This window comes from Rattus rattus, chromosome 1 (assembly GCF_011064425.1).
Source record: "Rattus rattus isolate New Zealand chromosome 1, Rrattus_CSIRO_v1, whole genome shotgun sequence".
NCBI lineage: Eukaryota > Metazoa > Chordata > Mammalia > Rodentia > Muridae > Rattus > Rattus rattus.
The window spans coordinates 260,116,190-260,130,634 of NC_046154.1; the positions used below are offsets into that span (position 1 = coordinate 260,116,190).

Genomic DNA, 14,445 nt, shown 5'->3' on the forward strand with positions numbered 1-14,445 from the left:
TTTCAGAGAGAGGGGTTTTTAAGGAGCAATACTACAGCGGAGGAGCTGACATCTTTTTTTCCCCCATCCGGGAAGGGGGGGCGGTTGGAGGGGCGGGAGGAAAAAGAAGGGGAGGGGGGAAATATCAGCTCCATAATTATCCGTGCATTCGGTCCTCACCATGTGACGGCTAGACCAATGGGATTTGAAAATGGCCTTGATGATTCAGACGGCCGTGACGTCAGCGGGGTCAAGTTGTCGGCAGGCGGAGCGCTCAACGTGGAGTAACAGCGCCACCTAGCAGCTGCCTCCGGGTAGGGGCACCGGAGCCCTTCATGGCGAACAAAGGAAGCGCCCCCCGGGCTGCAAGGGCGGTGGGGTAGTGGTGGGGTGGTGGTGGGGTGGGTGGAGGGACATGGGGCTGTTCTGGGAAGAGTGGGACTTGTTTACTAGAGAATCAGCCTGTAGCTCTTGGGGAGAAGGGAGTGGAGGGGGGAAATGCGGGGTAGAGTAAGGCAACCCGGGCTCAAAACAGTCAAATTCAAAGTAAAGGGTCAAGACAGGATTCAGGTACTCTTTTCTCTCTCTTCACCTTCCACTTTCTTGCCCCCATACTTCCGTTTCTTTTCTTGGGTTGGTAGCCGGGTAAGGTTTTGGGGAAATGGGAGGGATTTCCAGTGGGCTTAGGGTAGAAGAGAAAGTTAAAGAATCAAGCTGAAGTTTCTGTTCTCCTGCCCCCTGGTTCCTTCGGCTTGGCCCTTGGGTCTGGGCGCTCCAGTAGTTCTTGGCGGTTGGTTGAGTTGCAAGTTCCTTTTGGGTACTAACTGGAAGTCTCCAGTGTCTAGAGTGGGCCGGGGCCCGGGTGACAGCAAATTAAGGGATTCTGGGCAAAGGAGGACCTCAGTGGGCCTAAGGATCAGTGCAGGAGGAAGCTGGAGATTAGAGGTACCCTCTCCCCAACCCTGGAGTTGCAACCTGGGCCTTACTGGATGAGCAGCTCCGTCCTCTCGACTTTGCCTTTAGAGCGGGTTCGGTAGTCTGCTTTGCTCTATGTCCCGGCAACCGACCATCTTTTCCCGCCTGACCTTGTCCCTACTTAAAAAAGGAATATTCCGGGAGAGAAAGCTCGAACCTCCAGGCCTTGTTTAGGTTGGAGGAATAGCGTATCCACGCGGGAAAAGAGCCCAAGAAACAATTACACGCCATCCGAGAAGGGTCCTTTTTAAGAGATTGGGCTGGGAGTTTTTTGTTTTGTTTTGTTTTTTAAAGAAGAGGGGCGGTCTATTTTTTGTTTGTTTACTAAAGGGGAGCAGTGGGAGGGGGAATTAGGAGGGATGTGTGTTTGAAATAGTTCGTTAGGTTTCTCCATCACTTTTCTTCCAAAGCGAACTAAATTCTCCACCCCTTCCTCAGGAAACGGAATCCGGAGAATAACTTGTCTTTCCGGTAGCCCCGCATTTTTCCCTGGGCAGAGGCTGTGGGCTTTCCATTTTCCGAAAGACCAGAGCCTGGCTGGGAAAGGACTCCAGGGCCGAGCTCCCTGGCGTGGATGAGTGAAGAAGCTGGACCGATTCCTGGAGGCCCTAGCCAGCTAGGATGGAAGATAACTAAGGGAAGAATTGCCCCTATTTCCCCCAACCAGGGGTGGCGAAAAAGACCCGGGGTTGCCTTAATTCCGGGGGGGGGGTGAATCTGTGGAGTGTGCGGCTGGCAGGGGAGATTTGAAATAGTTTTGTGTTTTTATTTGCAGAGGTCGCCCTGGTTTCAGCCTGGGTGTTATTCAGAGCAAGGTTAGGCTGATTAGGCCCCAGACCAGACTTGGGACAGGCCCCAGACCAGACTTGGGACAGTCCCCAGCAGCAGTCAGTCTAGGGAGCCATTTGTCCCCCTGCCCATCCCGCGGGAAACAGCCGAGACTTTATGACCACTCTGTTTGTATTATCTGCATAAGTCTTTACCCACGAGTTTGATCGAAACCGTTCCCTTTTACGAGGACCCAAAGAAAATTTCCCGTCATATTTATCAGCTGAGGATAAAAATTTAGTATGGGAACTGATATTTCCTCATTTATGGGACAATGAAATTAAAGACCAAAGCAATTGAGAATTATATGGCTTTGGGGGGCTCCCTCCCCCTCTTTCACATCTCTTTTTATTTTCCTCCCTGGTGTGCCTGTCCCTGGAGCTGTCTTCCAAAAATCCTGCCCAAGTCCTCGGTTTGGAGTCTGGTCGTGAGGGTCCTTTCTACAACAGCCAGGTGCTGGACTACCTCAGCACTTTCCCGCTTTTATCTCAGTGATAGACGTCTTAGAAGCTGGGGAAAGTACAATGTCTCCATCTAGGCCCGTGCTGTTCGGGCCAAGTAGAACTCCTTAAGGGAAGAGATTTGCAGGAGGGGATAGTGGGATTGGAACCCAGACTGAGAGAAGATGGTGAGAGTCAGAAAATTCTAGAATAGTCCTCAAACATGTCCTAGACAGAAACTGGCTAGCTATCAAGAGAGAAGCAAAGTTATTCCGTTTCTGGGTCTGTCTCCCCTACAAACCAGATCCCCATTACAAGTCCACCTTCAACCTCAGCTATGGGAGGCAATGGAGTTGCTTCAGGATTTTTTTTTTTTACCATTATTAGTGGAAATAATACCCTCAGGAGAAAAGCTTCCTGTTTCAACTCCCACTTCCTCACAAGAACGAATAGTGTTTAAAGTTGAAATAATTAGAAGTATGATAAACACGGCCCATTAATGAAACAAGAAATCAAATTCATCAGCCTAAGTGGGACCCCCGTTGGGACAAATGTTTGCCTCTAATTACTCAAGATAAACGAAAACCCAGAGCTGTTAAGCAACAGCCCGCTGGCTTGCTCGGACACGACCGAATAACTTGTTGGCTTTTCCAGGACTTTGGTATTTGTATTAATAGAGGTAAAAGGAAAGAAGTGAAAGCGAGGGCCCGGACAGAGAGCATTTGTGTGGGTACAGGAAAGTCCTGTCTAGCCTGGGTCTTTAGCCCTGCCCCCTTGGGCTCGCATTTCCCGAGGCCACGAGCAAAGACATCTTCCGTCCTATTGTCCGGGCCTGGCGTTCAAAGGCATGCGTGCCGCCTCAGTCACCCGGTCTGCCGCCACAGCCAGGCCGCCACAGCCAGGCGCCCGCTGGCCTTACCCAAAGGGTACCCTTGTCAACTGGATTGGGGCCCAGTTGAAAGTCTGTGTTGTGAAAGTCACCCCGGGGTTTTTGTTTTGTTTTATTTTTTGTTTGTTTTTGCTTTTTAGGTATTTCTTCACCCAACGCAATCAGCCTTGCACTTAAGCCTTACTCCGGGGGTCCTCCTTCTTACCTCAACTCGAGGAAGTGAAAATTCCGGGGACTGCAGGTCAAAGTGGGGCTCAGGCTGTGCCCATGTCTCAATAAATCCAACCCTCCCTAAGAGAAAGCCCAGGGCCCTTTCACTCTTCCCGCCCTGCGTCCAGACACTGAAGGGAAGTCCGGCTGAGCTGGACTGGGCCGCCTGGGCCTCCTGATATTTTTGGGTCGGTGAGCAAGGGAGCAGAAGAGGGTTCAGGAGTTCCTGGCTGGCTCCAGAAGGGCCCTGCAGTTCTTCGGGGGCAGATGCACTAAGGATCCCCGTGAATGGATAAGAATGAAGGTGTGCTCTTTTCGGCTGAAGCCCTCAAATCGCCCAGAAGCACCCTGTTTTCTCCTCTGAAAATTGTCGGAGTTTCCCTGAGAGGGTAAAGATGATCTGGGAACATCTGAAGACGAAGAGAAAGAGGAAGAGTGCCTCTCCTTGTGGAATAAAAGTAACTAAATTCAGTTTTAAAATGTGCATGCTGAAACCTCTTCAAGCAAAAATGGAAGGCAAAATTACACCACTGACTGTTGGGATTTTCTCCTTGTTCTGGAGGCCGAGATTAGTCGTTCTTTTCTCAAATCTTGAAGGAAGAATTCTCTTTTCTTCTAGAGCACCAAGCTCTGCCCCACTTGAATTAAGAGCAGGGAAACTCCAAGCAAAATGTGGAATTCTCAGAAGTCCAGGGAAGAAAGGTTCAAACAGGTAAAGAGGTGAGAGGCTGAGGACCGATAAAGGGGCTTCTTTTCTACTTCGGATTCTGCAGCCACTCAGGCAGGCAGGGCTGCCAGCGGACTTACTCTCACATCTAGACATCTAGACACTGTACACACTTGTACCCAGAGGCTGTAGAGTATAGTGTCAATCCACATGTCCGGCTTGCATTTCATTGCACGTACACAGCCTCAAATATTCACTTCTACCCAAAGCGCTTCCTGCAGTCCTTGAATTCCAAAGTTCGCTATCCCGTGCCAGCGTGACTGCTTCCCGGCCCTTCGGAAAACCGACCAGTATTTTTAACTTTGCCTATGGAATCGAAACCAGACCACACACACCCCAGAGAGAAGCATTGGGAGGAGGAGCCCAAAGGGAGGGCGACTTGGGGGAAAGACCCTGGTCCCCACTTTAATGGTTTGTTTCTGAGTTGCTTCAGGAGGTCAGATTTCCAGTCAGGGTCTACTGTGGTTGGGGCTCCCTTACTCCTGAGGGTAAAAAACAGGATCCTCCTTCACTAGCTAATTCCTTTTTGAAGGTCTGTTTTGGTTTTGTTGTTTTTTGTTTTTTTTTCTTCACTTTTCTTCTTCCTTTCCTTTCTTTTTCATTTTCCGGCTTTCCCTTCTTTCTCTATTTTTTTCCTTCCTTCTTCTTTGTAATTTTCCCCTTCAGGATTTTGATTTATTGTTTCCTCATTTTCTTCTTTCTTTATTATAAACTTTATTCTTCGCTTTCTTCCGTTTCTTTTGCTTCCTCTCCCCGAAGGAAGGCTTACTTATTTTTCTCTGCTGTGCTAGGTACGTTATGTGAGAAGGAAAATAACAGGTTGGAGCCTTCTAGTTCCAGTTGCTCGGGCTTGGAATTGACCTTCTGCCTTCAGGCTCAGTTCAGCTCCCCACAAGGCGAAGTGTAAAACAGTCAGCCAGCAAAGGTGGTCAGGCCTTACAGTCAGTCCAGTCGCCATTAGAGGGACAAGAATGCTCAGAAGCACCACAAGCACACCTCCCCACCCCCACCCCCAGTCAGTGCCAAAGGCTCCTAGATACTTGAAATGCTGGCTCCTGGTCCTCATTTCATCACACTAAAGAAACTGGTCCATTAGACCCACAATTAGAGAGCACTTCCCTTATCTTTGTCCTGCTGGAACTGAACACTACATAGACTAAAGTTTAGCTCATTTTTGCTCTCAGGACTGGAGATAGGAAAGTGAGAGAGCGAGGCTCTGTCAGAGGGTAGAGTGCAGGTCCAAAGGGTCATATGTACGTTGTTGGCATTCCAAGTCCATGTCCCTACATAAGTCCTTTATAAAGAACTCGGGAGGACTGTAACCCTGCTGGCCGCCATCTCCTTTAATTCTGCAGCAACTGCAATCTCTAGGCAAGAAATTTCCTGGTATTTGGATTTTTTTTTCCCCTTAAACCCCACAGGCAACAGGGATAGGACTGTGTGTGCAGAAGCCCCAACCCCCAAATTAAAAGTTTGAGCCAGGATTATAGAACTTCACTACTCCAAGAAATGGATGGAAGGAGGAGAGAGAGAGAGAGAGAGAGAGAGAGAGAGAGAGAGAGAGAGAGAGAGAGAACAGAGACAGACACACAGAGAAATAGAGCCTACAACAAAACACGGTGTAATGGGGGAAGGCTTGTTATACTGCAGATATTTTACGAATTTTGTGGGTCTAGAAAGAGTACATCTCAAATGCATGGTGGATAGGACTCTCCTGAATGCCTGTCGCTTCTGTTAGCTGGCTGTCCCCAAAGCCAGGTCCTGGGTAGACCTCAAGAAGGATTGGTGTGACTTTCAAGCCCTTTTTACCTTCAGCAAAGAAAAGTACCCCCTTACATATGATGAAGCCTCAGGGCTCATCCCTCTTTCCTTCTCTAGAGTTCTATTCTGTGGCAAGACCTAAACTAAACTTTTTTTTTTCAAGAGGAGGGGGAATCTTGTAAAAATTTTATGCCAAACAAAGTTATAAAAACTTCCAGGGCGTTGCCTTTCTAAAGGTTTATATGAATAATAAAGAGTGTAGTCGCGTGCACACCAGGCTGGCGAGCGCAGAGCGGGAAGGGTTTAGTAAACAGCGTTATCCATCCCTGGGGCACCAGGAAAACCCCAGGGCTACCCACTTCAGGGAATATTGGCCTCAAAAGAAATTGCTCTACAGATTCCTAAGAGGGGCGGGAGGGTTGGGGGTGAGGGAGAAAGAGGCAGTGCCCTTGACTCCCTTGAAGTTCAAAGTTTTCCTTCGCCTTCTTGGAGCAAAGGCCTCTCTTCTGTCAGCTTCTCAAGAAATGAGATCAAGGTAGTTCCTTCCCTTCTGGTACACTGGTTTCAGGGCAACTGCAGTTCTCTTCACTCTCTGGCACCTGGGCTACACCATCCATGCTTTCTTCCCGATCCACGGAGGCTCCCAGAAGAGCTTTCCACTCTTTCGTTCTGGGAGACCTGAATCCAGAGGCTTTCCCTCAGAGTTGGGGTGGAAGACCCACCTTCAAGGCACCTCTGCATTTCCCAAGCCACCTAGGGTCTGAGTGACAAAGAAACTCCAAATCCAAGCCTACTTCTAGCCAATTTCTCATTTCAAGCGCCCCTGACTCCCCCTGCACCCCCAAAGCCCATAGTGGAAAGGGGGTGGGGCCCAGAGAGCTCTCTCAGCCCACACCACTTAATACCCTTGTAAACTCCCACGTGCGCTATAAACTTGGATTTTTACAACCAACATTCCTCCTTAGCTCCAGGAAACTTTGAACTCGGCCTCTGGTTTATTTACTTGGGGGGTGGGGAGCTGAGAAAGGCTGGAGGAAAGGAGGGAAAATGTGGGGCAAAGGGATGATGGGGTGGGGGCGCCTGGGGTGTGTTGGAAGAGCCAAGACCATCCACTGGGGGTTTGTTTACTGTTTAGGACGGAAGCATTTTCTAACACAGGCCAGACTGGGTCGTTAAGGGTGAAATGAAACTGGGTTTAGAGGCTCGGGGACGCTTTATGGCGGCGTCTAGACTGCGATCTTTTGTTCCAGGGCAGCGTTGCGGCTGGAGGGGATTACCCCAAGGGGTTGAGCCCAGAGTGCCCCTGTTAGCAAAGGGGGTTGGCCATCCCAGGAGCGTGAAGGTGGGTTTGCTTGGAGGCTAAAGACCCTCCCTCCCTCCTCTCCTCCTCTCCTCTCTCTCCTCTCCTCTCCTCCTCTCCTCCTCCTCTCTCCTCTCCTCTGTCTCTTTGCCTCTCTCTGTCTCTCTGCCTCTGTCTCTCTGCTTCTCTCTCTCTCTCTCTCTCTCTGCTTCTCTCTCTCTCTCTGCCTCTCTCTCTCTCTCTCTCTCTCTCTCTCTCTCTCTCTCTCTCCTCCCTCCCCCTGGCAGGTTCTTGGACTCAAGTCACACAATCCTTTGATTTTCTTTCAAGATAACCCTTCTCTCATTCACCAGAAATATATTCTAGAAGAGAGATTCTTTTCTGAGTTGTATATTTGTAGAAAAAAAAGATAAGGTTATATATGTCTCTCTCTCCTCTAATAGTCTCTTTTTTAAATAGTTTGTTCTTTGCTTATCTATTTTTATATAGAGAATATGGTCAACATGACAACAGTCCCTGGTATAGCTAGATGTAATAGGTAAATATCACATCTCAAGAAACCCCCCTCATCCACAAATACACAGAGGACCCTTGGTTGCAATCCTGCTTACTGTTCACACACCAGGGAAGGAGGACATAAACTGGGCACATCAGGTCACATTTGTTCCATGCAGACAAATGTATACAAACTATACTCCTCCTCATGAACACACATAAAGACACTGCCTTGAATGATACAATGTTTGTGAGCACAGGAAAGCTTGTGAACCACAATACTCCGAAGTTGACAAATCTCAAAGAGACACACAGTTGCAAATCAGAGATTCAGTTATCTAAGCTGCAGGAATCTCAGTCATCAAAACAGGGAGTGATCATTATACTTGAGACCCAGGGTGCTTTTCTCCCCTCCATCCAACAAAGAAGCATGGAAGAGAATATTATCTTGGAATCCCATAAGGTCAGAAAGACAGAAGGGAAATAAGAGAAGTGGTCCTAAGCCTCTTACCCCAAAATAGCAAATTTTTAAAAAAGATAGATGAGTGTTCTTTTTCAAAGAACTGAAAGCATTAGTTAACTTTCCTCTGAAGAAACACATGCAGCAAATATAGACTAGTATGAAGGTTGTCCCATAGGTCACCTCCTTTCCTGATGCCCTCTTTACTAATCCCTACAAAACACATCTCTGGAGCTTTTTATTCTGAAACAGCCAACATATAAAAGTCAGGGTGGCCCCAGCCTAGGTGTCTGGTTCTGTCTGGAGAAGCCTGACCATTTGGGCCAAAGGGGAAGGGGATGGGCCCCATTTTCCCACCCCTAGAGGCTGTGAAGAAGACAGGAGAGGGTTGGTTTGGCCTCTTCTCCCTCCTTCCTTTAAAATTGTATATTAAAATTCTAAGACACCCGAGAAGAGAGAGAGAGAGAGAGAGAGAGAGAGAGAGAGAGAGAGAGAGAGAGAAGGGAGACATACCCTCAGCTCTACATATTTGACTGTGACCAGAGGGAGACATCTGGCAGGAGGGTAGTGGAGCCAAGAAAATTCCTATAAATTTAAATTTGATGATGGTTACAATTAACTCCACAACAAACCTGTACTTAAAGAGGAAGCATTGCTGGGCATTTGAATGCAGCTTGAGTTGCACATGAGAAAAAAAAGGAGTTTAGGACTAAGCATAGAATGGCCTTCAGAGCTGGAGCAGCCTTAGGCTGCCCCTGCCTTTGGAGCTGAGCGCCAGTGTCCCCCTGGTACTGGCCTGCCTCACCTCAGAAGGCCGGTTTTTTTCCAGCAGCAGGCTCTCTCAATCCAATTGTTGCTGTCTCCTCCTCTCCTCCTCCTCCTCCTCCTCCTCCTCCTCCTCCTCCTCCCCCATCACCACTACCACCACCAACACCACCACCATCACCACTACCACCACCACCTCTGCTGTCTTGGGAACACAGGGGGGTTTTAAGAGGAGAGGGGTTAATAAAAAGGTCAAATAAAATCATAATATTGAACAGAATGAAATATCTTTATTTACCACCAAAAAAATTCACACAATCCCTCAGAGACAGAAGTAGGGTGGGGATTGCACACATACACACGCACTCACGCACATGGATGGGTGATTAGAATCTCACTCCAGCTCAACCTCCCCCTTCCTCTCCAGGTAGAGAGGCTTATGAAAAATATTTACATAAACGCAGACCCCAGCTAGAGGGAGGCGTCCAACCCCATCTTCCCATACCCCTTCTACCTCAATCCTGTTTCTTTTTAAAAGAGGTAAGAACTGCGTAGACTAGCAATAAATTCTCAGGGGTGGGGGCAAGACACTTCCTAGGGAAAGGTTCAGACAACTCAACGCACCAGGTAGGAGTTTTCAGAAGAAGGGTCTACATATTTAGGGTGAGAACAGCTAGGCTCAGGCGGGGCCAGGCGCAGACGGAGGTAGGATTTGGACTTTGCACACCTAACACCAGGTCAAACGTACAGGAATTTCACAGCAAGGCAGGATCACATTTAGCTGGCCCCTAACCGAGGGGCAAGGTGGGGTGGGGGCGGGGAGCCTGGGAGGTCTCGCAGACAAGGTGGCTCAGTGGATCTTTTCACTTGGGCTAGGGAAAGCTCGAGTTCAAGGATTGTTCGGCTCTGGCGCCCACTGTGCCCGCCCCTCCTCTCACCGAATCGGAGCAGCAAGGTTTTGTTGCAAGGTGTATTTTCTTTTAAATAAACAGTCTTGGGGCCTTGGCGCCAACGGGGTCCACTAACCACGGGTCAGACACTTCCCTCACCCCTTTTTCCAGGCCGGGTCTCTGTCCCCTACAGTGAATTAGACTCGAGGCCAAGGAAGTTCTAGAAGGAAGTGCCAGTAACGGCAGTGGGGGGCCAGCCCTGGCCACAGTCCAGTTTTCCACCCGCGGAAAAAAAAAGACGAGTTAGAAAATTAAAAATAAAATAAAATAAAATAAATTTCCCGCTTTCCCTCCCTCCCACCCCAAAGGGTCAGGTCTGCAGTTACAGCAGCGGATTTCCTGAAAAATACTGCAGCCGGTCTCTGCTCAGTTTTTTTTCTTTCATTCTTCTGTTCTGAAACCAAATTTTCACTTGTCGGTCTGTCAGGTTCAGCATGCGGGACAGCTGCAGCCGCTTCTCTTTGTTGATGTACACGTTGAAGAAAAACTCTCGCTCCAGTTCCCGGATCTGGAATTTCGAATAAGGGCAGCGCTTCTTGCGGGTTCGGGGGGCGTCTGGAGGGAGGGGAAGGGGCAAGTGCGAGGAGAGGGGAGAGAGACACGTGAGACCCCGGGCGACCCCAGCCAACCCGGGCCGCTGAAAGCTCAGCCGCACAGCTCCCAGTCCCGCCGCCGGGCAACCCTCCCTCTAAGACCGGCGCCTCTTCTTCCGTCTCCACTGCGCTGGGGCAAGCCCGGATCCCACTGCCAGGTTCACTGAGAACCAAGTTCCCCCTGCCCCTCAGGCCAGAGCCCTAGCTGACAGGGTCTGCGAGTAGAGGAAAACCTGCCCGGGCCACGTGCTTTCCCTGGGGCGCCCTGTCTGCTCCTGGTCGCTGCCCTTGCCCTTTCCAAGCCACCCTCCTAATGCTTCTCAAATCCAGGATCCCTTCCTCCAGAAATCGGAGGGAACCGCGGAGAATCGGCGCAAAGGAGTAAGATCAGGCGAGAGCAGTGAGGAATCCTGGAGGAAACTAGCCAGTAGAGGTAGCTGGACACCCACGAGCCTCCTGCGGTGCCCTGGCGCCCCGGGACACCCCGCCATCTGCCTGCCCTGCCAGCCCTGCCTTGTACACAACCAGGCTGGGCCTACCCAGAGGCCTCAGACCCCGGAGAGCCATCGCCACCCTCGCCTGAAGCGCAAGAGAGCCCGGATCCTTTCCCTTCTCTCCTGTCACCACCAAACCCTGGCTTGTCCGGGTTTCTTCTCAAAGACCCGCGAATACGTAATATGAACATTTTTTAAAAGTCGTTTTAAAAAGAAGCGGAGCGGCCTTGAAGAGCTTCTCTGGACTCCAGTTCTGCCGCGTCGCGTCTGTCCCTTACCTCTCCCCTTCTCTGGATTTCTCCCAGTCTGTCCCTCGCCCTCCCCTTTCTCCCCCTCCACCCCTCCCCTCCCTCCCACCCCCCCAGCAGCCCGACTCCCCATCCTTTCTTAAACGCTCCTCTAAGTTCACGATCAAAGTTAATATCGCCCGCAATGGTGGCACTTTTAAAAATTTCACAGACCGAGGGAGATAACGGAGGAGGGGGGCTCACCCGGCTTTTCCAAAGAGCCCCTTTCCCTCCCTCCCCACCCCTTCTCCATCGTAAAAAGTCGAGTCGTTGGGAGAGAGGGCTTTGTAGGTTATAATAAAATCCTTTGAATGCTTATAAAACTCCACATAAAATCGGACTGACCCAAAACACGAGACTGTCCGCGCTCCCCTGCCCCCCCCTCTACTCCAGCCCTCCCTCTCCGCTCCCTCCCTCGCTGCCCTCGGGTTCCCGGCCGCTGCTACCTACTGGGGGCGGCTCCCTTGGCCGGCTCCTTGGTCGCCGAATGGGAAGAACCGGACGAGCTGGGATTCGTGTTCTCCTCCTCGGCCTCGGCCTCAGCACCGGCCTCTGCCCGGGACGCAAGTCCCGAGGCGGGGGGCGCCTCAGGCTCCCCCTTGGCCTCGCCCTTGCCGGAGCAGGGGGGCTCGGCGGGCGCATCTCCGCCACCGCAGTAGGCGTTGTCGAAGAAGCGGTCGAAGGCTTGGGGCAAGACGCTGTTCTTGTTCACTGAGGAGTAGAAACCGGCGGGGGCCGCGTGCGGGGCGCTGGGGTGGTGGTGGCCGCCGTAGGAGCCTTCATTTTTCATGAGGATCTCAGTGACTGTGGAAGGAGGCAGGCACTCCCGGTGCATAAGCTCGTCGGCCGCCGCATAACAAGACGAGTAGCTGTTCCGATGGTGCCACTTCCCGGACGGTTCCAGGCCGTAGGAGACCTCCCGGACCGGGGGCACTTGGGCTGAGTAGGGATAAGAAATCTGACGAGAGGGGGCCTGGGGCAGGAAGGAGGAGACGGTGGAGAACTCGGGCACGTAGTAAGTGCAACTGGGCAGATAGAGGTTGGAGGTGCAGCTCCCTCGCTCGCCGAAGTCAGCGCCCCTCTCCTTGCGCGAAGGCGAGCAGAAGTTGCCCAGGTTGACCGAGTTAAACATCGTTCTCTTCTCCTGCCTCCTCCGGCTGGAGGTTTTGGACCCGATCTAGCGAGGGGGGAAATTTTGGGAAGGCGAGATGACGCGTTATCCGTCTTAGTCTCTCTCCCCGAGCACGTGATCCAAAGTAGATATTGTCATATATCAGTTCGGAGCACTTCGCAGACGTAGGAGGGGTTCTCTCTTAGGTAAGATCGGGGACGTTCAGGCGATTGGTTTGCAAACACCGCAGAAACATTATGAAAATCAATTGCAGATTTGTATTCGTTTTTCTCTCGTCACTCCCCTCCTCTCCATTCCACAGAGCGAGCAAAGGAGGAGAGAGAGAGAGGGTTGGGGTGGGGTGGGCGGTGGGATGGGCGGGGGCGGTGGCTGGGAGGGGGTAATTGTATTTTTTTCTTTAGCTGCTGCTCTTTTCCCCTTAGGACTAGGGGAAGGAGAAGGGTTTCCCGTTTAGGGGTCTTGGTCCCTTTCTTATGAGAGGTTGTGGATAAGAGAAAGGACCTTTTCCTACCTGATTTCCCCAGAAATATTGGATGCTTCCCCTCAAGTCTCAGGGAATCTTACCCCTCTACCTGAAGAATCAGAGCTTGCTCACAAAAAGTCTTTATATTATTTTCCTGGCCGGTATCGGGTGAGCTCCCTTACAGGACAGGTTCCCAGGAAGAGTATCTGAAGTTTCCTAAAGGTGAGGCAGCCCAGCTATGAGCCAGTGTCCCAACTTTGTCAAGCTTGCTGTGCTGCCGCTGGCTAGGGACTCCTATTAGTCATAAACCAGTGGTGAGCAGTGCGCCAGCCGCCCAGCCGGTGCCTGGCAAAGTCTGGGAAAAACCTTCTCTAATGTTGTGTTAAATATTTAGTATGAGAGAGTGGCCCTGGGTGAATATTTCATGCCTGCCTTTATTGTCAATCAATGTGCAGAAAGCTACATTCACTGTGGATTTTAAAATCCCAAACCCCAAAGAAAAAGATTTAGAATGAGAATCATGTATCTTCTCTATCTGGGGGCCTTCGGGTTGGGAGCTCGGCTTCAGTTGAAAAGAAACCTGGCAACAAGGTCCAGGCAGGATGAATGCTAAGAGAACTACATTTGGGGAGCTTAGGTGGGTAGAAAGGCTAGGAGTCTATCTCTAATACCAATCGAGAAGTAGGCAGGGTGGGGCCTGAAGTCCCCAACCTCCTTCACTACTTCTTTTTTCTTGCTTCCTCTCTATGTCTCGGTCCAACCCTGCCCTCTTCCAAGTGTATAAGCCTCTTTCCTGGACTGCTGTGTCCAAGGGGGAATACTCAATGATTCCTTAAGTCTTCAAACCCTTTGGCCATTACAGCACACATCTGGGCATCTGAATATAACTTTATGGGAATGTTCTGGGCTGGATTCATGATGCCATGACACCTGGCACAAGCCAAAAGCAGCAGTAACCTTGGTCCTAAGAAGGAGCTGTCAGGACATAATGTGTTAGAAAGGGGGAAACCTCTAATAACCCAACCCTGTACTCTTAGACAAAACCAAAGGTAGTCTAAACCATTCCCCCACGCTCGGAGCTGCCTTCAGATTGGTTTTCCTCTTTAAAGTGTATTTGATTTGATTTTCTTTGTTGAAGGATGAAGCACCGAAACCCTCAATCAGACAGGAAAGAAAGAAATGGCTAGTTTATTTCTAAATATAGCCCCTCAAATCCATTTCCCCTCAACTCTTCTACCTGCCCAAATTTACTCAGCTTTTACCACAACACTTTGGTGGAATCTACCTCCATGGTTTCCTTCTGTGTGTGTGTGTGTGTGTGTGTGTGTGTGTGTGTGTGTGTGTGTGTGTGTGTGTGTGGAGGGGAGGGTGGTGGTGTCTCAAATACTGCAGAAGAGATTTCCAGTGCCTCTCTGTGTTTGCACTTAGTGATAGACATTGCTTCTTACGCTTTCTAGTCCTGGCCAGATTGTAACTGAAGGCAAATAACTAGACTGGGGCACTTCTGTAGAGAAGGGACCAGAAACAGAAGAATCTGTTGCAGTTCCCCGTTCCTTTAGTCTTTTTTTTTATAGGAGGAGCTGGGGGCAACATTTTTAATTATAATGGTGGTGAACGACGGACTGGGGCTTTTATGGGGTTTGCATTGACCTCATTAAATTTGCGTTTACTGGAGGCAAAATGCTCCCCAAACAGTG

The 14,445-nt window shown here is 50.3% G+C and overlaps 1 protein-coding gene across 1 annotated transcript; it reads right to left on the bottom strand.

Moving 5' to 3' along the window:
- Positions 1-9,097: 9,097 nt before the first annotated feature.
- Positions 9,098-12,285, bottom strand: Hoxc11 (homeobox C11). Its single transcript, XM_032890925.1, has 2 exons — positions 11,604-12,285; positions 9,098-10,334 (listed from the first exon to the last, which is right to left on the bottom strand). The coding sequence occupies exons 1-2, from the start codon at positions 12,283-12,285 to the stop codon at positions 10,102-10,104; spliced, it is 915 nt and encodes a 304-aa protein (XP_032746816.1). The 3' UTR covers positions 9,098-10,101.
- Positions 12,286-14,445: the final 2,160 nt, after the last annotated feature.

Bases quoted from the DNA above. Each gene is read 5' to 3' on its own strand.
- Hoxc11 (XM_032890925.1), bottom strand. From the start codon at position 12,285: ATGTTTAACTCGGTCAACCTGGGCAACTTCTGCTCGCCTTCGCGCAAG. The intron at 10,335-11,603 runs GTAGGTAGCAGC...CCCTCCCTCCAG, and splicing joins GGCCAAGGGAGCCGCCCCCA to ACGCCCCCCGAACCCGCAAG.